This window comes from Cetorhinus maximus, chromosome 18 (assembly GCF_964194155.1).
Source record: "Cetorhinus maximus chromosome 18, sCetMax3.hap1.1, whole genome shotgun sequence".
Taxonomy (NCBI): Eukaryota; Metazoa; Chordata; class Chondrichthyes; order Lamniformes; family Cetorhinidae; genus Cetorhinus; species Cetorhinus maximus.
Window position 1 is genome coordinate 34,571,096 of NC_135896.1, and position 25,915 is coordinate 34,597,010.

Genomic DNA, 25,915 nt, shown 5'->3' on the forward strand with positions numbered 1-25,915 from the left:
GCCTTAAGTAACAGACTCCACTTTCCACAACTACCTTCCTAAACTCCATCAGTTCACCTCCTTCTCTTCCATTAAAAGCCTTTTTGGCAAGTTTGGATCCCCCTCCTAATGACCCCTTCTTTGTTTTGCCATCTATTTTTCCTTATGCTTCTATGAAGCACATTGGAACTTTAATATAGAAAAAGGGATTATATAAATGCAAGTTGTTTCAACTCATGCTGGGATTTGTGAGAACACCTAAATCATCCAATGTAGCATCAATAACGTATGATCAGAAGCTAAACTGAAAGTTACAGAAATTGGATGATATAGCCATGAGGCCATTTGGCCCAGCTTATCTGTGTCAGCTCTTTGAAAAACAATTCAATCAGACCTATTCTCCTCCCCTTTCTTCAATGTCCTGCAAATTTCTCCTATTATTGAAAGAGGGCTTAAAGGGCAGCAATGGCAATTCAGGATTCCTGATTACAGAGTTTTCAGACAGAATAAAGAGGGGCATCGAAAAGGAGAGAGCAAGGTCACAATATTGATTAAAAAAACAATCACAGCTGTAAGAGGAGACACACTATGTTAGAAGGATCAAATGATATATGAGTTGAACTTAACAAAATAAAGGGCATCACACTTCTGGGAGCATACTATAGACCTGTCAGAGGGAGACAGAAGGGCAAGTATGCAGAAAAATTGCTGAATTACAGGACAGTAATAGGTGATTTCAACGATCCTAATATCATCTGGGATACCAGTGCAAAAGATAAAGGACACAATTATTAAATTTCTGTTGGCCAGTATGTATCAAGACAAGCAGTAGTTTTGGACTTAATTTTAAGAAATGAAGCTGGGGACATGGAAGGGGTGTCTTTGGGAGGGGGCGCGCGGGCGCAGGAGGACATTTGATGGGAGTGATCATAATTCAGTTAGGTTTAGAGTAGTTATATTAAAGATAGACCATGTATAAAGATTCTAAATTGGGAAGGTTAATTTTACTGAATTGTGATGTTTGACAAGTGTGGCCTGGAAACAGCTTCTTGAAGAGAAATCAATGTCAGAGCAATGGGAATCATTCAAGGAGGAGAAAGGGAGGATTCAAGACAAATATGTATCCACAAAGAGGGTGACACTCCCAAATCTAGAATCTGCCTGGATGTCAGAGAACATACAGAGTAGGTCAACGTGAAAAAGGGGAGCTTATGCCACATACCCAGAGCTCAATGCTGTAGAAAGCCTAAAAAATGCAGGGATGAAATTAAAAAGAAGAAGTTATAAAGAAAAGAGAGGGTCTGAAAAAATGCTTGCAAGGAAAACTCAACGATGTTTTAGAAGTACATACAGACCAAGAGGATTACTCAGAGTAGGGCCTAGTGGAAACCAAAAAGGAAACTTGTGCCAGAAGAGGGGAGATACATCGTTCTCAAATGAATACTTTGCATTTGACTTCACAAAGGAGAGGGACAATGGAGACACTGTAGCTGAAGAGTGTGAAATATTGGATGGTATAAATAGCTAGAAGGAATATTAAGGGTTTTCACATCGCTGATCTGCAACTGGGTCACTGACCTAATATTTGGCTTTACCATTGACCCGGTATCAGCTTTAAACAAATTAAAAATTTAATTTACAGGTTCATCTTCAATACCCTTCAAAGTAGTTGCCTCGGCTTGTAGGCCAGTTTTTAGCTTGTCGGTGACCCAATTTGAGGAAGTGGTTCAGGTCTCATCTCTCATCATGCAAAAAAAAGTGGCAACCAAGTAACAAGGCCCTCAGTTAGAGCTGAAATACTGAGAAAATGGCTTTGATGGAATTGTTCAAACCCAATGACCGTTTTCTTGAGCTTTTGATTATTCCATGTTCACAGAGGAATAATGAGGACAAAAAGGAGACAGTTAGCACCTCACAGTAGCATCCTTAGGTGAACGATACTGGAAACAGATGTCCTTTGTCTTATACTCACAGTTGCTTGACGAAATGGTAAAGAAAATTAAGGATCTAATCTGACAGTAACATTAGGCTTATGTTATAGAATGTCTGCTAAAAGTTGAAACGACCAGCATGAAATTCATTCCAATATATTGTAGGTGGGTTCCTCAGTATTGGCAACTCAATCTGACTGGAGTCAGGAAAACCACATTCTGAGAATGCAAAAGTTCATGCATACACTATGTCATTCTCAATTGCTTTCTCCCTATCTGAATCAAACCTGTTTTTGATTGGCAGGGAATTATCTTGAAGAATGTAGATCTTGGAATTGTCAGTGCTTAGAAAGAAGCAAGCTTGGATATACTTTCCACTCGAATCACCTTCCAGCAAACAAGGCTATCACAACAAGATGGTGTGCTGAGTTTGAACCAATTTGCAACTTCTGGAAGCCTCCTTTTCCAAGCATTCTAGTTGTTTGCCACGGTGAAAATTTCATGAAATGCCAAAATTGAAACAAAATGTTCACGTTGGTCAAAGTCCATTTGGAAAATTTGCCAGACATTGGTCTCAGTAGACCAAGATTTGGAGTGCAAATACAAACGTTGGTACATCAGTTTTAAAAAATGTAACAAAACAGAAAACACAAAAGCTTTGTTCCATGTGCGTAGATAAATTGGTGCCAACAGTTCATGGTCCAGAACAATACTTAATTTGCAGCATGGAAAGACCTCCTAAACAAAATGGTCACATGGTGTTGCAAAGCTTTCAAAACGACACTGCTTCATGATAATTTCCCATGCCAGAGAAACCATGCACGGTTGTATTCAGCAGCTGACTGAACAGGAAACATGAAAACAAACCAATTTTTTGAAATTAAACAACAGTTCATGCATGGCGCATCACAGAATGCATTTAAGCAGTCCTTCAAAGATATAACAATTTTCACACTGCCAAAATTTTCGCAGTATGTAAATAATTAAAGAAATTGAGCAACAAAAGGTTTCAAACGACAGAAAAGAAACAAAAGAAAAGCAACAGAAAAATGTAAAAAAGGGGAATCTCATTTAAGAAATAAGGCTCTCTTCTCTGGTTTTCATGGGATCATAAGCTCTGAATTAGAATGTTTGAATACAGTTAAGTATTTGGTACCTGTAGATGAGGCCATGCAGCCTCCAGTGTTGGTTCATCCTCTTCAGGGTCAAACTCTGCTCCTGTGGGGTTAGATGATGGTGGTAATGTTCGAAACATGTTCACTGCAAACTGAAAAGGTATTCCAGAGATTAGCAGTATTTCACATTTGTTAAAAATCATGTTTGCTATAGCTGAACCATTGGAAAAGTTAACAATTCTAAAGATTAATTCTAGTTCAAAAATATCGTTGCAGCCTATCCACAATTTAAAAAAATTTTGATAACACACAAGCCATAAGTGAAACTCTAACAAAGGCAGGACCTAATTCACTGTGTTGATTAAAAAATTGCCTTTTTAAACTATTTTGAGTAAAATGGAAAGTGGAAAATGTAGCCAGCTTGGACCACTAAGCCCCAATCTTTGGGAGAACCATTTTAGTGAATCTTTTAAATTTATGAAAAGCCAAATTTTAAAGTGAAAACTGTTCAAAAAGCCCAAGAACATCTTTCAGCAAAATATGATTAAAGCTAATATGATTGCGAGTATAACAAACATATTTTTCTACATATCAATTTCCTCTCTCTTTCCAAACTCTTCCCCCATGGCCCCCACCCAAATAAAGGTGTTAACTTCTTGCTGGGTCACTTCATTATCTAGCCCAAATAGCAGTGATTGTAGGATGATTTAGCCAGCAAAGGGTGGAAGTATCCCATGTGAGTTTACTCCTGCCTTCATCTGATATCCATGTACACTCAGATGAGGTAGTGACGTGATTGAACTGCTAAATTAAAATCTGTCATTGCCTTAAACTTTGAGCCAAAACCTTACACCAATTTTGCCACAATACAGGCTGCAGTTTTAGCAGAAGATTGGTGGAAACCCTGGAGAAATATTGATAATTACTTTTTAACACTGTCAGGGGATCAGTCAATTTTACAGCAATTGGGGGGAACCAATAGCGAAATTCTACCCAGTTACTTATGTATAAATATTTGACTTGGGGGCCAGAACTTTGCAATAAGGTAGCATTTGTAAAATATTGTTATAGTACTTCTGTTTAGACATCACCGACGTCGCCTATTTGGACTTCCACAACATTATCCAAATCTGCCCTTGCCTAAGTACATCTGCTTCTGATCCATGTCTGTTACCTCTAGACTTTACTATTCCAATGTACAAGTGGCTGGCCTCCCACATTCTGCCCTCCAAAAACTTGAGGCCATCCAAAACTACGCTGCCCGTGACCCAGCTCGCACTAAATTCATCCGTCATCACTGTGCTTGCTGGTTTACAATGGGCTTGGCTAAGTAACACCTTGATGTCAAATATTTGTTTTCTCAAATCCCTCAATATCTCTAATCTCCTCCAATCCACAAACCTTAGATATCTGTGCTCCTCCATTTCTGGTCTTGAGCATAACTGATTTTAATTATTCCACCATTGGTGGCTGTGCCTTTACCTGGCAAGGCCCTAAGATCTGGAATTCTCTCCCTAAATCTCTGTCTCGCTACTCCTTTGACCAAGCTTTTAGTTATCTGTCCTAATACCTTGTGGCTCAGTGTCAGATATTTGTTTTATAATACTCCTCTAGAGTGTCTGGGGACGTTTTATTACTTTAACAGCTCCATACAAAGACAAGTTGTTGTACAAAATTTAAAAAAATTGTACTGTTGTGACATACTCAACATAAACCATAGATGTTTACAGCATGAAAGGAAGTTAATTAGTCCATCGTTCCTGTACTAGCTTTTAGTGGAGTAATCCAAAGCTACTCTGTTCATCTTTGAAACGGCAATGATTTAAGTGAAATAAATGAATTCAAAAAAATGGGTAACAAGAATATTCACTATTTAGTTTATATCATATGGTGGTTTCATTTCCTGTGTAAGCACAGTGAATAAGATATCAAACAGAACAGCCTGGTTTATCAAATTGTGATTATAAAGCTGCAAAGATTTTCTAAAACTAAGGTTATGGAAAAAAATAGATAAATGCCAAATAAAACTGAAATTTTGACAAAGCAGTGATGGAAGTTTTGATAAAGCTACAGTGTGAACTTTATAATGTGATGATCAATTGCTTCATGTGCACTACAATTCAGCTTGGTTTGGTTCAAATCAACATAAAACTGTAAAATCATCAGCATATGTAACAAACGTTCCTCTTTGAAATTTTAGATGAAAGGGTACAGCTTCAAGGTCATTTTGATAGATTAAAAACTTGGAGTTATTCAAATCTTGATAGGCGATGTATTTGTTGATCTTTTCCCTGCAGAATAATTCAGTCCTAAATTGATCTCTAATCTCATGTGCTTCAATTAATCTGAAAGACATTCACATGTGGATCTTTAACCAACTTGTACTATACTTGCTTCATTACATGTTTAAATAAAAACTTAATTTCAGTTCCCAGGTTTCTACTCTTATGCCATTCCTAATGAAAAGAGGTCCTAACTGCCATTATCCATCTCATCAGTCTCTATACCTTCATTAGGTAATATTCTATAATTTTCACCATCACCAAGCACATTGTACTCTCCAGTCTCTGGTTTCTAGAGAGACTAGTCCCTCTTGCTCACCCCTATCCAGCTTTCCTTTGGTTGGCACCTTCTAGCATGACTTCAGCAGGAAGCAAAACACCTATACCATTTATTTCCTTCCTGCCACTCTCCAGGGCTAAAAATCTCCTACCATGAGGCAGTAATTCACATGTACTTCTTCTAACCTGACATGTGTTCACTGCTAGTTGTAGTGCCCTCTGCATTGAGGAGGCCAAACACAGATTAAGTGATTACTTCATTGAACATCTCTATTTTGCCTGCAAGTGTGGTCTGGAACTCTCTGGCTTGCCATCTTCTTTCAATTCCTATGCTGACACCTGTCTTCAATCTCTTGCACTATTCCAATAAAGCTCAACACACACTTCAGAAATATTGGAACAATGATCAACTTCAAACATTATCTAGAACGCCATAGTAGTGGTTCTTGTGATGTGGGCACAGTCTGTTGGTGTTTGGAGGAGGGTAGACAGGGTGACACTTAAATTGGAGACTCTCAAGTCAGAATGAGCACAGCCTAAAGTGAAAGCCCAGAGCATGAACCTACTTTTTCCCATAAGAAATAGACAAAACAATCTCACTCTCTCTATTGTTCTCACATTTTGTTTGTATGTACACTTCCGTGACACCCCCTCTACTCATTTGCACATAATTTTATCCTTTCTTAATCTCTGCATCACCGATTATCCTGAGCTTATTAAGCAGTTTGCAAGTCATTAACTGACCAACTTCCTTCCTGTGATTGCTGTATCTGGTATCTATCGCCAAAACAGTTGCTCATCTTTCAGTCTTCAGTTCTGATAATAGTACACACCTGAAATGTCATAATCCATCTTCTCACTTTACAGGTCTGTAATCTTCTGTAGTACAATAATTTTCTGTTTTTTTCTCAGATTTCCAATGCAAGAGTGCACACCAAACATATGGGCATTGCTCCAAAAGTCTTTTAAAACAAATTGCCTACTTCTGAGACCTTTTTGTTTTAAAAAGTCCCTACCAAATATACTATGCCAAGAAGTTAAGATAAGAGCTCGGCTGAATGGGTTATTTCTTATTTACCACTCTTAATTTTTGGTATAAAGATGGTCATTAATTATTTCATCACCTTTATTCTAAACAGGTATTGAAAGATTGAAGCCTGGTCTTTCTTCTGTTGTGCTCTGGAAGAAAATTTTACATTTGACACCTCTGGTAGGTTGCTGCAAAACTTGAGTTCTAACTGGAGTTAATGATTAGCTGGCTAATCTGCATCTGTAAAAATGATCCGCATATTATTTGTGGATTACTTGACAAGTGACTGGGTCACCATTCCAAATAACAAGATTTTTTTTTGATGGAAATAGATTCAGTATGCAAGGGTGAATATTTCTATAACTACTAATTCATAGTACTTTGTATAGTTTTGCAGAAGTGTGTTCAAATTCCAATTGACACTCGTCCAACATAGTTCAACTAGTCTGGACTGGTACCAGTTTAAGAATCTATGTTGCATATTTTGCTTTTGCATTGGCAGCCAATCAAATTAAATTAAGCATTTTTACAGAGATGGTGGGCAAAATCTAGGTGTTCATGCTCTATCAGCCATTAAATATTTATCCCTGGTCAAGTGCCGCACAGTATGCTGACAAATTACTTACCACATGGACTACTTCTGGATAAATGGGCTCTGTGATAACATTGCGGTTGTGTGTGATATATTCCACCATTTCACTTAAAGCAGCCCTTTTCACTTCCTTCCATTTTAAGTCACTAAGTGGATCAGCAATAAAGTCGAAAAGGACACAGCACTGACGCAGTTTTTGAATAAAAAGCTTTTCTTGTTCAGGTGCAGGAACATCTACAAAACAAAAATCACATTTGTTCTTTTAAAGATTGCAAAGAATAATGACCCAAAAGTTTATCTGCTTCATTTTTATGCTGAATAGAGAAAGATCAGGACTACCATAGCAAACACTTAGTCCGAATATAATACATGTCACAATTGTCCATATTTCACAAGGGAATAAGATATTTACACAGAATTAGGGTTCAGATACTCAAAATTTGGAATTCATACAGCAACAATGCAGCTACAATACTAGCATCTACCAGACAATTGCCAGGTATGCTCTGTCCGCAAAAAGCAGGGCAAATCCAATCAGGCCAATTACCACCCGTCAGCCTACTCTCAATCTTCAGCAAAGTGATGGAAGGTGGTGTCGACAGTGCTATCAAGTAGCACTTTCACAGCAAAGACCTGTTCACTGATGTTCAGTGACCTCACTGCAGCCTTCATCCGAACATGGGCAAAACAGCTGAATTGAAGGTGCAAAGAGTGACTGCCCTTTGTTGAGTGTGGAATAAAGGAATCCTATCAAAATTAAAGTCAATGAGAATCAGCGGGAAAACTCTCCATTGGTTGGAGTTAAATCTAGATATAGTTGCGGTTGTTGGAGGCCAATCATCTCAGTCCCAGGACATCGCTGCAGGAGTTCCTCAGCGCAGTGTCCTATGCCCAACCATCTTCAGTTGTTTCATCAATAACCTTCCATTTATTAGGTCAGAAATGGGGATGCTCGCTGATGATTGCGCAATGTTCAGCACCATTCGAAACTCCTCGGATAATGAAGCAGTCTGTGTCCATATGCAGCAACTCCTGGACAACATTCAGGCTTGCACTGATGTTTGGCAAGTAACATTCACACTGCACAAGTGACAGGCAATGACCATCTCCAACAAGAGTGAATTCAACCATCTCCCCATGACATTCAAATTGTATTGCTGAATCCCCCAATATCAACATCCTGGGGATGACCACAGACCAGAAACTGAACTGGGCCAGTCATATAAAAAATGTAGCTAAAAGAGCAGGTCAGAGGCTGGAAATTCCACAGCAAGTAATTCACCTCTCGAATCCCCAAAGCTTGTCCACCTTCCACAAGGCACATCAAGAGTGTGATGGAATATTCTCCACTTGCCTGGATGAGTATAGCTCCAGCAACACGAGAAGCCCAACACCATCCAGGACAAAGCAGCTTGCTTGATCAGCACCCTATTCACCACCTTCAACATTCACTCCCTCCACCACCAGCTCACAGTGGTAGCAGTGTGCACCATCTACAAGATGCAGTGCAGCAACTCTCAGCACTTTTTAAACCCGGAGATCTCTACCACCTAGAAGGACAAGGGCAGCAGATGAAGGGAACACCACCACCTGCAAGTTCTTCTCCAAACTACACGCCATCCTGACTTGGAACTACATTATATTGCTATTCCTTCTGCGTCACCAGACCAAATCCTAGAAACCCCTTCCTAACAGTACTCTGGGTGTACCTGCACCAAATGGACTGCAGCAGTCAAGGCAGCAGCTCACCACCATCTTCTCAAGGGCAACTAGGGATGGGCAACAAATGCTGGCCTTGTCAGTAATGTTCATGTCCCATGAAAGAACATAAAAATGCAAGACAACCACTCTCTATTTTTTGCGAATAAAAAATGCTATGCACTTTACTTCACAAACTGTTTTTACATAATGACCCATTCTGCAGCTAAATGCCTTCTACTGTCTAGATAATATTCCAAAGCTACAGAGTTCAAAATATTCAAATCTGCATCAATAAAATACTGCCAATTGATAAGTCCACATGCATGCATGTGGGAGAATAAAATGCCATTTTAAGTGCATATGGTTTAAACCATTAATATGAAGTTACTGACATGTGGGGAAAATTAAATCTGTTTTGCTTTGGACCCAAATTAGTCATCTTACTGTACATGGTTTTATTGTATTTGATGAGGAAGCTAATCAGCTGACAAAAGGTGAGAATTTACTGATGGCTGTTTTTGAAAGAACTCGAAGCCAATTATTTAAAGGAGGAGATATGCAACAGTCCAACACAAATGGCTGCATAAAAGCTGAAGCTATACACTTGTATTAGTGGTTACAAATGTACAAAAGTAGCTTTGATTAAATGGGGATCTGCAAATAGGCATACTTAATGCTTGCTAAAGCTGTTGAGGGACACACTACTTGATTAAGTGAGGCGTTGTTACCTTCTTTTTGAAGACCTATCTATTGATTGGAGATACCTGAGAATTCCATCCCAAATGTAATAAGAGGTCATAGTAAGTGAAAGCCACACCTTTGCTAATTTCGAATGAACTTGTCAGGTTTTCAGAAATGATGGCAGGTTGGTGTCCTTCGTCAACAATGTATTTACTAGAGCAGAATTCCTCCTAATCTGATGAGGCCATGCCCCAAAAACGGGCCGGTAGTTCCCAAAAATCCATATTGAACATCTTGTGATTTCCCTTTTTACTGTATCTAATAGTGAACGGTCAGCCACCTGGTCCCCCGATGGGTTAAACACAGTTACATCACAGGTAAATAATTAGACTGCTACCTGACCAACGAGGTCCTAGAAGGACTCTGAATAAAATTGTATAAATGGAAAGTAACTATAATCACACACTGCCTTTTCCCCTTTGTTTTAGGGCTGCAAGCAGAAATCTTGCAAAATAGCTCCATGTCCTATTTACTTTGAATTCAACACTTCCTGTGTTAGTGTGACGTGGAGAGGAATCACGTGGTGTCAGCAGAAATAAACAAGACAACTGCTATTGAAAAGAAGTTGCACTCTTTTCATGATTGCAAAGTAATCTAATGCAGATCTCAATATTCTCAACTTCTTTTACAACAAGGGAAAATGTTGTTTAACCTGACTTGTCAGACATAAACACAGGTACATAATGAACTTGTAAGCACTTCTTTAAAACTTTTTTAGAAACATAAATCTGATTAACGTAGGAGCACGAGTAAGCCATTCTGCTCCGTCATTCAATTAGATCATAGCTGACCTGTACCTCCATGACAGTTACCATAGATGTAAGCATGTAAGTCATCCTTTGAAGCCTCGAAAAATTCCTCCAAACAAACAAACACAGGGGTTGGCTTATATAGCAAGTATAAAAGTGAACCACTGGTGTGGGTGGTTGCCATTCTTGTTCACCATGGAGGATCTGTTCTGTGTAGGCATGTCTTAAACACCCACGCATCTTTGTTACACAGGCATATTGCTTGCTTGATCCACTGCACCAAGTTATAGGGTGCCGATAAGCAAAACATCCAATTGTGGGGTGAAAAATTGAGGCTGACTACTAATGTGAGCATAGCATGTCATGGCTGAAATGCCGTGTATATGCAAAAGCATGATTTTTGGGACCGGAAAAATGGGGTTGTCTTATATGCCTGGTCGACTTTTACCCCGCAATTTATAGTAAGCATCTTTGCTCCATATTCCTTGTCATGTAACAAAAAAACATCAAGATCAGTTTTGAAAGTTGAATTTGATTCAGCATCCTTGTTCCAGACTTGCCGCCCCACCAGAGGAGAGTTTCTCTTTATATACCTTATCAAATCATATTTTAAAGACATTGATTATACTACTCAATCTTCCATAATTGAGGGAATGCAAGCCAAGTTCATTCAACTTGCCCTGACTTTGACCCTTTAAAGCTCTATAATTCTGGTGAAACAGCACTGTGCCTCTGAAGGTGAATACATCTCTCCTGAGGTTTGGTATCCAACATGAATGCTGTACATCAGATGGGGTTTGACCAATATTTGGTACAAATGAAGCATTACTTCTTCACTTTTGTATACCAACTCCCTTGAAATAAAGGCCAAGATTCCATTTAGTGATTTGTACAAATAAACACAAACTCCTTTTGTTCTTCCACATCTCCTCAGCACTCTCAAATATTCTGATGTGTCTTTCTTTGATCTGGAATGCCACTGGCCACTGTTTTGTCCACTTAGTCTACTCAAATCCCTTTGTAACTTTCTGCTTCCATATATGCAACTTACTATACCCTCCTGCATATACAATTCCCTATTATTTCACTCAAATGCCGAGGCCCTAGAACAGGGCCCCAAGGAACATCATTTATCAAACCCTGCAAATCAGAGTGTATTCTCTTTATCCCTATTCTGGCTTTTATCGCTCAACTAATTATTAACCCAAAACAAAAACAGAATTACCTGGAAAAACTCAGCAGGTCTGGCAGCATCGGTGGAGAAGAAAAGAGTCGACGTTTCGAGTCCTCATGACCCTTCAGCAGAACTGAAGTATAGTTAGGAGAGAGGTGAAATATAAGCTGGTCTAAGGTGGGGGGCGGGGGAGGAGAGAAGTTGAGGGTCGGGTGGTTGTGGGGACAGGCAAGCAGTGATAGGAGCAGATAATCAAAAGATGTCACAGACAAAAGGATCAAAGAGGTGTTGAAGGTGGTGATATTATCTAAGAAAAGTGCTAATTAAGAATGGATGGCAGGATACTCAAGGTACAGCTCTAGTGGGGGTGGGGTGGAAAGACTAACAAGGTATTAGTTGTAGATTTAAAAATAATGGAAATAGGTGGGAAAAGAAAAATCTATATAAATTATTGAAAAAAAAAGGGAGGAAGAAACGGGGTGGGGATGGGGGGAGGGGGAGTTTAAGATCTAAAGTTGTTGAATTCAATATTCAGCCCGGAAGGCTGTAAAGTGCCTAGTCGGAAGATGAGGTGCTGTTCCTCCAGTTTGCGTTGGGCTTCACTGGAACAATGCAGCAAGCCAAGGACAGACATGTGGGCAAGAGAGCAGGGTGGAGTGTTAAAATGGCAAGCGACAGGGAGGTTTGGGTCTTTCTTGCGGACAGACCGCAGGTGTTCTGCAAAGCAGTCGCCCCACCCCTCCTCCCTCTGGATTCTTACCTTCTCTTGATCTTTTCATTGAGAACTGTCGGCGTGACATTAGCCGTCTCAATTTCTCTGCTCCTCTCACCCATTCTAATCTGTCTCTCTCTGAACTTACTGCACTTCGTTCTCTCAGGTCCAACCCCAACATTGTCATCAAACCCGCTGACAAGGGTGGTGCTGTTGTTGTCTGGCGCACTGACCTCTACCTCGCGGAGGCTGAGCGTCAACTCGCAGACACTTCCTCCTACCTCTCCCTGGACCATGACCCCACCACAGAACATCAAGCCATTGTTTCCAGGACTGTCACTGACCTCATCTCCTCTGGAGATCTTCCTCCCACAGCTTCCAACCTGATAGTCGCCCAACCTCGGACGGCCCACTTCTACCTCCTACCCAAAATCCACAAACAGAAGTGTCCTGGCAGACCGATCGTGTCAGCCTGTTCCTGCCGCATGGAACTCATTTCTCGTTATCTTGACTCCCTTCTCTCTCCCCTTGTCCAGTCCCTTCCCACCTACATCCATGATTCCTCTGACACCTTACGTTACATCAACAATTTCCAGTTCCCTGGCCCCAACCGCTTCCTCTTCACCATTGATGTCCAATCCCTCTACACCTCCATCCCCCACCAGGATGGTCTGAGGGCCCTTAGCTTCTTCCTTGAACAGAGGCCCGAACAATCCCCATCCACCACTACTCTCCTCCGTCTGGCTGAACTTGTTCTCACACTGAACAATTTCTCCTTTAACTCCTCTCACTTCCTCCAAATAAAAGGTGTGGCTATGGGTACCCGCATGGGCCCCAGCTATGCCTGTCTCTTTATGGGGTATGTGGAACATTCCTTGTTCCAGTCCTACTCCGGCCCCCTCCCACAACTCTTTCTCCGGTACATCGATGATTACTTCGGTGCTGCTTCATGCTCTCGTCGGGACCTGGAAAAATTTATTAATTTTGCTTCCAATCTCCACCCCTCCATCATTTTCACATGGTCCATCTCTGACACTTCTCTTCACCTTCCTTGACCTCTCTGTCTCAATTTCTGATGATAGACTGTCCACCAATATCTATTACAAGCCTACCGACTCCCACAGCTACCTCGACTACAGCTCCTCACACCCCGCTTCCTGTAAGGACTCCATCCCATTCTCTCAGTTCCTTCGCCTCCGTCGCATCTGTTCTGATGACGCTACCTTCAAAAACAGTTCCTCTGACATGTCCTCCTTCTTCCTTAACCGAGGTTTTCCACCCACGGTCGTTGACAGGGTCCTCAACCGTATCCGGCTCATATCCCGTGCATCCGCCCTCACGCCTTCTCCTCCCTCCCAGAAACATGATAGGGTCCCCCTTGTCCTCACTTATCACCCCACCAGCCTCCGCATTCAAAGGATCATCCTCCGCCATTTCCGCCAACTCCAGCATGATGCCACCACCAAACACATCTTCCCTTCACCCTCCCTGGCGGCATTCCGTAGGGATCGTTCCCTCCGGGACATCCTGGTCCACTCCTCCATCACCCCCTACTCCTCAACCCCCACCTATGGCACCTCCCCATGCCCACACATAAGATGCAACACCTGCCCCTTCACTTCCTCTCTCCTCACCGTCCAAGGGCCCAAACACTCCTTTCAAGTGAAGCAGCATTTCACTTGCATTTCCCCTAACTTAGTCTACTGCATTCGTTGCTCCCAATGCGGTCTCCTCTACATTGGAGAGACCAAACGCAAACTGGGCGACCGCTTTGCAGAACACCTGCGGTCTGTCCGCAAGAAAGACCCAAACCTCCCTGTCGCTTGCCATTTTAACACTCCACCCTGCTCTCTTGCCCACATGTCTGTCCTTGGCTTGCTGCATTGTTCCAGTGAAGCCCAACGCAAACTGGAGGAACAGCACCTCATCTTCCGACTAGGCACTTTACAGCCTTCCGGGCTGAATATTGAATTCAACAACTTTAGATCTTAAACTCCCTCCCCCCATCCCCACCCCGTTTCTTCCCCCTCCCTTTTGTTTTTGTCAATAATTTATATAGATTTTTCTTTTCCCACCTATTTCCATTATTTTTAAATCTACAACTAATACCTTGTCAGTCTTTCCACCCCACCCCCACTAGAGCTGTACCTTGAGTGTCCTGCCATCCATTCTTAATTAGCACTTTTCTTAGATAATATCACCACCTTCAACACCTCTTTAATCCTTTTGCCTATGACATCTTTTGATTATCTGCTCCTATCACTGCTTGCTTGTCCCTACAACCACCCCACCCTCAACTTCTCTCCCCCCGCCCCCCCACCTTAAACCAGCTTATATTTCACCCCTCTCCTAACTATACTCAGTTCTGTTGAAGGGTCATGTGGACTCGAAACGTCGACTCTTTTCTTCTCCACCGATGCTGCCAGACCTGCTGAGTTTTTCCAGGTAATTCTGTTTTTGTTTTGGATTTCCAGCATCCGCAGTAGCTTTTAGCTTTTTGTTTTTAATTATTAACCCATGTCATAAGGTTGCCTTCAATTAGGTGTCCTTTCATTTTTTCTAATCTTTTGCTGGACCTTACTAACTGCCTCTGAAAATCCACACAGACAACATTCATGCCAATGACCTCAAAAAATCCAACTAAACTAGTCAGATTTAACATACTTTTCACGGTTTCATGCCGACTTGCTGATCAACTCAATCCTAAATTTACTAATTGGAACTTGTGCCTCCTTAGGATGTTCTAGCAAATTGGAGCAATATTTGTGTTACTTTTCCCATTCCCTTAACTATCTCATATCCCCCTTAGATGCTCTTTTTCCAGGCTGAAAATCCCAAGTTTTACTGATCTTTTACCAAATCAGAGCTTTTACAGTAGAAGTCAGCTTCTTGGTTCTTCTCTGTGCTGCTCCCGAGCTCCACGGTGAGCAAAATTGAGCACTCTATCCAAAGTGTGGTCTAAACAGAACACTGTACAATCTGGACATAACTTCCTTTCACTTGCATTCCGCAGTTTTGGCTATTTAGTTCAACAATCTCTTAGTTTTGGTGATTGGTGTTCTGCATTGGTTCAACAAATTTAGCATTGAATACTAAAACTAGAAGTCTTTCAGCTTCACCTCAAGAAATTTCAACACCTTTCATGGAATATATGAATCACAACCATGGAGTCAAACATTTTAATTAACTTTTGCGGGACCTAACTGCCTTCTGAAAATCCACGCAGACAACATTCATGCCATTGAGCTCCTCGAAAAATCCAACTAGTCAGCCTTGACATACACTTCACAGCTTCATGGCAACTTGCTGATCAACCAGCTTTCGTAAGAGACCCATGGCATGCATGGCTGGTCAGGTAATAGACTTTTATAAAGGAGGCAAGTGCAATGCACAACATATTATTCTGCTGCCAAGATGAAGCTTTGACCCTTTCAGGGCACAAAGTCTGACTGTTGAGTAGACAGGGCCACAGGCCAATCAATTTAATTACTATTTCGTGAAGAAACGGATTAGAAAATGCTCAACAGTTTCAGACTTCAGGTTAGTGCACCCGCCATTCTGTGAATGTTACAAATGAAAAACAAAGTCAATGAGCAACATCTGGATTGCGGAGTACAAAACACACATACAGGATGTGCTGTTTTAAATATGAAAGTGTTTTACACTACATATTTTCCACACATGCAGTATGTGGCAAAAGCCCACAACAAAAATGTTTCTAAATACTGAGCAACTTTTTAAAAAATATTTTCTGTAATCCTTTTGGAAGTTATTGTGATTTTAGTTATGGCAACAAAGATGCTGCTGTAAATTTCAATTCAGAAGTAATTTTAAAATTCATTTGCTGCATTATTTAATAACATGCTTTAAAGGAATCAAACACTGAGGAAATTAGCAACAGAAGTACTTCTTCAAAGCAAACCATTCAGGATGCAAAAACAAACTCAATTTGTGCTTTTATCTGTGTTGCTAGGTGATGATAAAACCCGAAAACTGCTAAATGATAGCTGTTTCTCAAAATAACTATAACATCTTGATATTCTAATATAATCGCACTGGATTTAAAATCAAAGTAAAAAATATTTGGAAAAGCATGAGAGATTAATATTAGATCATGTTTTTCTCATTCAAAACTCAACCATCATAGGGAGGGCAGGGGAAACATCTGGTGTTGTCACCTTGAGACACATCCTTTACTAGAAAAGTAAAAAGTATGGAATTGTTCATTTGAAATACCTCCTATAAAACCAAATAATCCAGAAAAAAAAAATATCTGCAACCTATAGAAGACTTCCATGTTTTAGCAGCATGTTGTTATCCTTGTGGAGGACCACCTGAAACTAAATTCAAATTCCACATGCAACTTATCAAATTTTCCAAAAAGCACTTATGAATCTGGATTGCACAGGGTCCCCATTAGATTGTTTGGCTGTGTTCAAGGCAACGGTGACCAACCACTGAGTAGCAGAGGAACATGACAGGAAACAGCAGTTTATCCCTCTCTCCTAGAAAATTCATATCCATCAAATCTTATACATTTTAAAAACATCTTACTCCTAAAAACGGACACCTTCATTTGAGAGGCTTAAGATGTGCTTCACTTACTATAAATCTTATTCCTAACATTTACCTTATTGCAGTCTACTTACATTGTTTGGATCAGATAAAATTTCCTCCTATACTGCTCAACAACTGAAAGCACCAGAGCTTGGTGGCCGAGGACTTGAGCTTACCAAGACAGTTAAGAATTTGCTGGGTCTTCCAAATGTCCATAGTAGCTGCAATTTGGTTCATGAAGTTTTTGCAGGAAAAATTGATTCCACACAGAATCCTTTGGCTGCTATTCTCAAAGCTACATTCATAGTTCCCATCAAGACAGCTGAGACCTGAGCTCTATTCAGACAATTTAGATGTTTTGGATATAAACTTAACACAATGAGCTTGGTTAAAAAGCTATCTCCATCAATAAAGTTTCTACAGACCACAAATGTCTGTCCTGATCCAGCTATCCATCCGATTCCTATGGGCAACAAAGTTATCACCATGAGAATTTAACTACTAAGAGATGACTATTGTAAAGTGTCCTTACATTTTGGAAAGATGATCGGGAAGCCTGGGAGTGAATAATTCAACTCTGCCTTAAAATAAAGTCTGTTAACGTTAGGATTCTCAGATGTAAATCCAGATGTTTGGAACTTAAAATTCCAGCTGTGGCTCAGTTGATAGCCTCCAAGTCACAAAGTTCTGGGCTCAAGTTCTACTCCAGGGCACAAGTACAAAAATCAAGGCTGACAACTTATTGCAGTACTGACAGAGTGCAGCAATGTGCCCTCCTTTGGATGAGACGATCAACCGAAGCGCCATTTGCCTGTTTGGGTGGATGTAAAAGACCCCATGGCACCATTTTAAAGAAGTGCAAGGGAGATATCCTTGGTGTCCTAGCCAATATTTATTCTTCAATCAACATCACACAAAAAAAATGTTCCATATTTCTTAGTTTTGATGAAGGGTCATACGGACTCAAAACGTCAACTGTATCCCTCTCTGCAGATGCTGTCAGACCTGCTGAGTTTTTCCAGGTACTTTTGTTTTTGTTCTAGATTTCCAGCATCCGCAGTATTTTGCTTTAATTTAAAAAAATCTGTTCATTATCACGTAGCTGAATGTGGGGGTTACTGTGCACAAATTGGCTGCTACGTTTCTTACACCATTATACTTCAAAAGTATTTCAGTGGCTGTAAATTGCTTTAAGACATCCAACTGTCGTGAAAAGCACTTAATAAATGCAAATCTTGATTTTTTAAGTGGGAGGAGGTCAAAGATGCAACTAGTTCCTGGAACTAACTAAGTCTGAGGATGCCCTTTAAGAACAGGATACTTCCACTATCGTTGGAAGCATGCTAGTCTCATCTCATTCTGGATAAAACATACAAGCTTCAGGACCAACAATATTAAACCATGCTGCTAGTTCTGCAGCATTTGTATTTTATGGGTTATTGCCAGGAATGGAGGAAGTGTTACTACAGTATGCACAAAGCCCAACCACACTTTGACAAGCATCTTTAAAGGAATTAAGAATCAAGTTGTTTTGCTTGATCAACGACTTTACATTACAAATATAAAGAGAAACATCAAATGGAAGGTTTGCTGGCTAAAGTCAGTCCCACCTGCTGTGCATTAGTGTCAAAATAGAGAATCAGCTGCAAGCAGCATTGCAATCATCCATCAAAGGTGGTGTTAGCAGCATCTGTGCAGAGACTTCACAAACTGGTCAACTTTCTCAAGTAAAGGCTCTGACCACATATCCGTGCCATCACTAAGACAGCCTATTTCCACCTCATTAACCTCGCCCAACTTCACCCCGGCCTCAGCTCATCTGCTGCCGAAACCTCATTCGTGCCTTTGTAACCTTTAGACTTGACTGCTCCATTGCACTCCTGGCTGATCTCCCATATTCTGCCCTCCATGGACTTAGGTCATCCAAAACTCTGCTGCCAGTGTCCTTGCTCATAAGGAGTCCCATTCACACATTACTCTGGTGTTCACTGACCTAGATTGACTCCCGGTCAAGCAACACCTTGATTTTAAAATTCTCATCCTGGTTTTCAAATCCATGGCTTCACCCCCTCTCTATCTCTGTAATCGCCTTCAGTCTGATTCAACCTCAGGAGTTATCTGTGCACAAATTCTGGTCTCTTGAGCAACCCGATTTTAATTGCTCCACCACAGGTAGCTGTATCTTCAGTTGCTGAGGGCCTAAGCTCTGGAATACCTTTCCTATATCTCTATGCACCTTTATTTAATTTTCCTCCTATAAGACACACCTTAAAACGTACTTCTTTGACCAAGCTTTTGATCATCTGACCTAAAATCACCTTATGTGGCTCAGTTTTAGAGTGTTCCTGGGAAGCCCCCTGACATGTTTTGTTATGTTAAAGGCGCTATATAAATTGTTATTCGTTATTATAGGTACTATTGCTGGAACGGGTGAAAGTATACCAATGTTAAAACAATGGCTGCGTTTCCTGCCAACGCCGTGCATATACCGTGCATGTGCAATTTGAGCGTGCTGCTTCTTGATGTTATTTGAAGTGACAGAGTAAGCAGCAACCAGGACCAAAGATGGCGCTGCTGAAATCACCACAGTTGAGTGGCAGCACCCGTTTAACGTGCACTTGGAGCAGAGTTGTGAAATGTATGAATTTGTAATCATCCAAAGAATGTTAATTCTAGGCATGAGAAATTTAGCAGCTGAAAACAATGGCACCAATTTAGTAGCAATGAGGAATGCTCAAGAGGCCAGAATTGCAGTAACATGCAAATCATGGAGGGTTGCAGGGGGTCACAGAGATAGGAAAGGGTGTGGGGTCTGGGGCAGGTTAATGAGGTTTGTAGGGAATGGAGAAAGTATCAGAGATAGGGAGGTACGGGGGAACACCCCACAGAGTGCCAGATTTTATTGCGGCTGTGTGTGGTGCCCACTGTCGACTCAGTCGCACCATTCAGTGGCCTCTTCTGTCGTGATCTTTGGGAGAGCCTGCTGGTGGCGGGGGGGGGGAAAAAGCGAGAGACCCCATCAAATTTTGAAATTCATTTATGTGCGATCCTTCTGCCGTCAGCACACCTGGGTGCAGTGACGCCATCAATGCAAGCGCAAAGTGGTCCTGGCAGGCTGGGTGCTGCATAATGACAACATTGGATTTCTACGCATGCGCTGAGCCGTACATCTGTGCGGAAGTGCTGTCAGTGGCCATCTTGTGTTGGCAGAAGTTACAGTGTAAAACAAAAATAAAAAGCACTCAAAATTAAGGTGATCAAGAGTCACAGACAGAAATGACAAGTTAAAGCACAAAATTAGATTATGCAAAACTAAGTAAATCACAGTTTAGAAAATATATTTGTATGTTTAAAAAACAGGATTAATGGCAGGTCAAAAACCATTTTCCTGATACGGAATGTTAAATGAGGGGTGAATAAAGGAATACAAATAGTGCCATTTACAGGAGGCCACATATCTATTATGCAAGGAAACTTAAATGGCCAGGTTCCCAAAATAGCTCAGTTTGATGGCATCAATTTAACATATAAATGCAATTTGTTCTTCTATGCATTTGTATGTGGAGAACACATCAAGATGACCGTATGGTGTTACCATATTGCCTAAATCGTAATCTGGGTCATGGTTTAATTTTTCTAAATATTATTCACAATAATTATCGATATTTACAGTGCAGTGTTGGCTCTTTGCTAGAGCAACCCAAAAATAAGCCCACAGTCTTGAATCTTACTCTGCTTCAACTAAAAATGCAATTCTTTCCTCCCAACAGTGCTGAATAAAGAAACCTTTCAACTTCTCGTGAGTTTTAAATTGTTAAACCCCATCTCTGCTGCAGTGGAAATAGCACAGCTATTTTGTTTCTCCTCATAAAAAGACAAATTCAATCCAGTGAATTACCACTGCAGTCTACTTTCAATTATCGGCAAAGTGATGAAAGGCATAATCGACAGTGCCATCAAGCAGCACTTGCTCACTAATAACTTGCTTAGCAATGCTCAGTTTGGGTTCTGCCATGATTACTTGGTTCAGACCTCATGACAGCCGTGGAGGAGAGAGCTGAATTCCAGAGGTCACGCAAAAGTGACATTAAAGGTAGCATTTAGCCGAATATGGCATCAAAGAGCCCTCATAAAATTGAATTAATTGGGAATCAGAGGGAAAATTCTCCATCACCTGGGGTCATACGTAGCACAAGATAGTTGTGGTTGTTGGAAGTCAATCATCTCAGTCCCAGCAGATTGCTGCAGGGGTCCCTTAGGGCAATGTTCTTCCTCAACTTCATCATATTACATCCTACAAGGGCAGCGATTGGTTCTTACCACAGACCTTCCCTAAGGTATTGACAATTAGCGATTTGCAATCAGCATGTGATCTTTACTATGAGCATCCCACCACAAGCCCCAATCATCTTCAACTGTTTCAATGACCTTCCTGCTATCATAAAAGGCCAGAAGTGGGGATGTGCGCTGACAATTGCTGTGTTCATTTCCATTCGCAACTCTGCAGATAATGAAGCAGTCTGCACCTGCATATAAGCAAGACCTGGCCAATGTTCTAACTTGTAAATGTTACCTGCCACTTATCAGTCCAAGTGCCAGGCAATGACCATCTTCAACATGAGCAGGAGAGGTTAGAACCTGGGTATTCTGTGGCAAATTACTCATCTCGGCATGAGTAAGGAGTGAGATGGAATAGTGTCCACTTCCCTGGAGTGTCACACTGACAACACTCAAGGAGCTTGACATTATCCTGTGCAAGGCAGCCCATTTGATTGTACCCATCCACCATCTCCAACATTCCCTCCCACCATGTCCAGCATACTGTGACTGCAATGTTGCACTGCAGCAACTTGTCAAGGCTTTTTCAACAGCAGCTCCAAAACTTGTTCTTCTGGGCCATAGAGGTCTCAAGTGCAGTAAGTGCATAGGGATATCGCAACATGCAAGTTTCCCAAGTGATATACCATCCTGATTTGGGAATACATCGGTGTTCCTTCATTGTCATTGGGTTAAAATCCTGGAACCTCCTATCCAACAGCACTGTGGAAGTACCTACGCCACACAGATTGCAGCAGCTCAAAGCAGCAGATTGCATCACAGCCAAAAGCAATAAATACTGGCCTGGTCAGCAGCACCCACATCCCATGAATGAATAAAAATAATGGTTTACCATCCCTGGTGAGCCTGTGAAATTAATGTTTTTTTCTATAATAAGGCTCCCAATACTGTAATCTGCACTGTATCTGTAATTATTGCTTTCTTTCTATTGCTTTTTATGTTTATGCTCTTATTTATTAAACCCAGAATTCTGACTTAATCTGCTTATACTCGCTTTCTCAAAGTATTATGTATTTGCATCTATAGATCTCTGTTCATCTATATGTAACACCCTTCAGACTGTTTCTGTTGAGTCTGTAATCCTTTTCATTTTCCCTTTGAAAATGCACCACCACACCTTCCTTAAAAACCTACCCATAACCCCTCTTTTCCTAGCAACCATCCATCTGATCTCTAATTTTTGTTCTTCTCCAAATTCCTTAAATAAGATGATGCTTCCAAAACCTGCGTCCACCTTTCCTGCAATTCAATGTTTGAATCTCTCCATCAGAATTTCCCCACAATGAGTTCTGCCAACAGAGGTTCACTTTTTCATACATCTTCTGAGCTGGCATTGGATTAATCATCCTTGGTGCTATCCAGCTAATGTGCAGAGTTGGTTCCACAGATATCTTATGTCATGTTGCATATGCACAGAAAAGGTTGTGTCTCAATTTTGAGGCCTCCTCTGCACCATGACAACTTAGATGCTTTATTTTTTGCTCCCTTACAACCTTTTAATAACAATTTTAATTCCTAATAAAATTATATAGCACAGTTAAAATGGGTCTTAGTCTTAAAGAGCATCAAATGGTGTATATATCTTTGGGTTGGGGGTGTGGGGAAGATGAAAGAAGTGTGATAGGCAGGGTATTTAAGCATCACTTCCAACAACAGTATTGAGATGAAAATGGCATTAGATTATTACAGCATCCACGTTGATTCAATGATATAAGCTGTATTTCAATCATCACTAATATTAATTATTTCAATTTCTATGGACTCCGTATGTTACCTCATTTTATATATTATACACTGCTCAACTTGAGGGGGAACATCAGCCCAACCACTTAGCCAATGAAGAAATAGTGTACATGTGGGAAAAGCACACTATAGATGCAAGCCTCAAATTTCATGAAAACATTGTAAAACGTTTCAAAGGAAGTCCAGCATACATTTTCAAAATAACTGGGAGAAACCAGAAAAACGTGATTTGCGTCATGTTTTGTGAAAATCCCAAAATTAAACTTAAGTGACAGATGGTGTTAATTCTGGCATCTAGACATGGTGGTTGAGAAGAGAAGGCTCATGGTACTTGTTAAATATTTATTAAATGTCTGATAAATAGTAAGGTGAATGTTTGAAAGAGTTAGATATTCAAATAAGTTCCTCACTTCCAACTAAGTACAGTTATCTAAACAGACAAAAAAATACTCTGGAATTGCACTAATTTTACCAGAACTGTTCTGAAATTAACAGCTCTCCCATGGCATTGCTCATCAAAAGTGGGAGTATATATTATTTTAATAAGAACATTATACCATCTAAACTATTACTTTGCTCCAAAAGTGCAACTGTGTTCAACTTGATTTAAGTCCACAAAATCTAATGGTTGTGCCTTCTGGGGGTTTGAGAAAAGAACTTGTTCTAAGATAAGGAATAACTGGCTTCCCCCTTCCAGCTATTCACCACCTTTTTTTAAAGTTTGACAGAAATTTACATAACACCTCAAGTCTAAATGACATTAATTCACATTGACTGCTTCAGTATATAAGATACAGAAAATACATGAAGTACATTTATATTTCAGTATCTGCATCAGAATATCATAAGTCTTCAAACCAGTTGCTGCAGTTTAGAAAACTACTCGCAGGGTAATGCCAAGCTATGAGTTTTAAATTTTGAAAGCACTCCCAAATTATGACTCCTTTGAAATTGCACAATTAAGCTTTAGAATGCAAAACTCACAGGTAAGCAGCAAGCACAAAAAGTTTGAGATGTCTGAAGTTCCCTTGTACTGGAATTCAGGGAAATCCTGTCCCACTTATATTACATCATATGGTTACAAAATATAGCAAATAAAAGTAAATTAGCAGCCATTCTGTTCAATTACCTGGACAATTCTTTTTGTCAGACAAAACAGATTCCCTCATGCCCTGCAGATTTGTAAAATGAATAATGATTATATGGGCTGGTGAAATATTCCTCATTTTTGTGAGCTTAAAAATATTTACAGCTATGCTCTCCAATAAATTAATTTATTTTGTGCATAATCTATGCAGTTATTGGACCTCAGCTATGACAACAGTAGAGTCAGAAAGGGGAACTAACTTGGCTTCCTCTACTGATCACTAAAGACCAAGCCTGCAACAAGGAAGGGAGTGACAAACAGGGCAAGGGCATATAAAATGAAAAAAAATGAGGGGGAAAGGGACACGCACATAGGTATGCACATGAGGGTAATGAAGCAGAACAGCAGATCATACAGCAGCTTGAGCTTATTCCACCATTCCATTAGATCATGGCTGATCTGTACCTGACCTCCATTTATTCAACTTTCGCAAACCCTTACATACAAAAGAAATGTATTTAATTCTTAAGTCCTCATTAATTTCAACTTTGCTAGGGCTCCTTGATGCCAAACTTGATTGAATGCTGCTTCACGTCAAGGGCAGCTACTCTCACCTCTCTTCCGATCTCAGCTCTTGTTTCCATATCTGGAAGCAAACTGTAATGAAGTCTGGAGCAGAGTAGTTCTGGTGTAACCTGATTTTGTGCTGTAAATCAGATTAGATATATCCTTTTTTTAGGGCTAGGATATACCTGGGCAACCCTGCAAAGTTAGGTAGATGCAGTCGAAATCAGGCAGCTGCTCCTGGCACTGATCCATAAGACAATCGCCATTTTATTTGTCGCTCTACCCCGCCCTATTTCACAGCATGACTACTGCACCGAACCTGCCATCCAATCAGCGACCAGGTTACGCAGTGTGCAGTCCACGTCCTCATAAAACTGACTTATTAAAGCCTATGTCACAGCATAATTTTTCCAAGAGCCAGACAGGTCCAACCTATGGCTTATTAACTCAGAATAACTCTCTTCTTGGAAGATTCCTCTAATCACGTTTTGAACAGCAGTCGATTTGTCAGATATTGCATTCGTACAGAGGATCTCATTTGACAGACTTTTGCTGAGGAAAAATTATTTAAATTATTTGTGTAATTGTACACCTTTGCCGCTAAACATACTCCACTGATCAAGCTTCATCTCCCTAATGATGCACTTGACATCATGACAGAATATATTAACATTGCAGCATCTCGATTGCGCTGAAGAAGTTTCAAGTATCAGTTTAAAAGCCCTCTGTTTTCACCTAATAGCTCCCTTTCCCTTGGCCTGGACACTGAATAATGGACGTCACTATAGTGTACTGGTTTCAGTTTATGACTGATTGCAGGGGCAAAAGTCATTAAATCACCACCTACCGCCCACAGCTGATGAATCAGTACTCTTGCACGTTGAAAACCAACACCAATTGAAAGCAGCACTGGAGTAGCAAGGGCACAGAATGAACTCTAGGTGGTGGACTCCAACGTCTAACACCAAGTGGTCCAATAACACCACTGCCGACCAAACCCAGCCTGTGACTTATGGAGGGGGTGGCGGTGTCAGGGGAAGGGCAGCAACACAAAGGAAAATCCATGCCAATGCTACAAAGCTCACTAATGGAAAAGGTGAACATTGCACCAATGCTCTAGAGAGTGTTATCCTGAGGAAGTTGGGATTAAGTTGAATATTGAAGCAGTAAACTCTTTTTCCACTAATTGACTTGATGCTGACAGAGAGCAAAAAAACTGAAACACTTCTATTATCGCTGAAGTCCCTTCCTTGATCAGAAATACATCCAAATATTCTAACCAGATTCTCTCGAGCTTAATATTGTTGCTTCAGGGAATTGAATTTCACACTTTGTATT

At 40.6% G+C, this 25,915-nt stretch overlaps 1 protein-coding gene across 8 annotated transcripts in view; it reads right to left on the minus strand.

The window, feature by feature from the left end:
- The window catches only part of ppp2r5ca (protein phosphatase 2, regulatory subunit B', gamma a), a 308,188-nt gene that overhangs the window by 58,251 nt on the left and 224,022 nt on the right, over positions 1–25,915 (minus strand). For all 8 annotated transcript variants that reach the window (XM_078562375.1, XM_078562376.1, XM_078562368.1 and 5 more), the window contains 2 exons: positions 7,243–7,442; positions 3,067–3,177 (listed from right to left, as the gene is read on the minus strand). In XM_078562375.1, coding sequence (XP_078418501.1) covers positions 3,067–3,177; positions 7,243–7,311 — 180 coding nt within the window. In that variant the 5' untranslated portion in view covers positions 7,312–7,442. The remainder of the gene's footprint in view (positions 1–3,066; positions 3,178–7,242; positions 7,443–25,915) is intronic.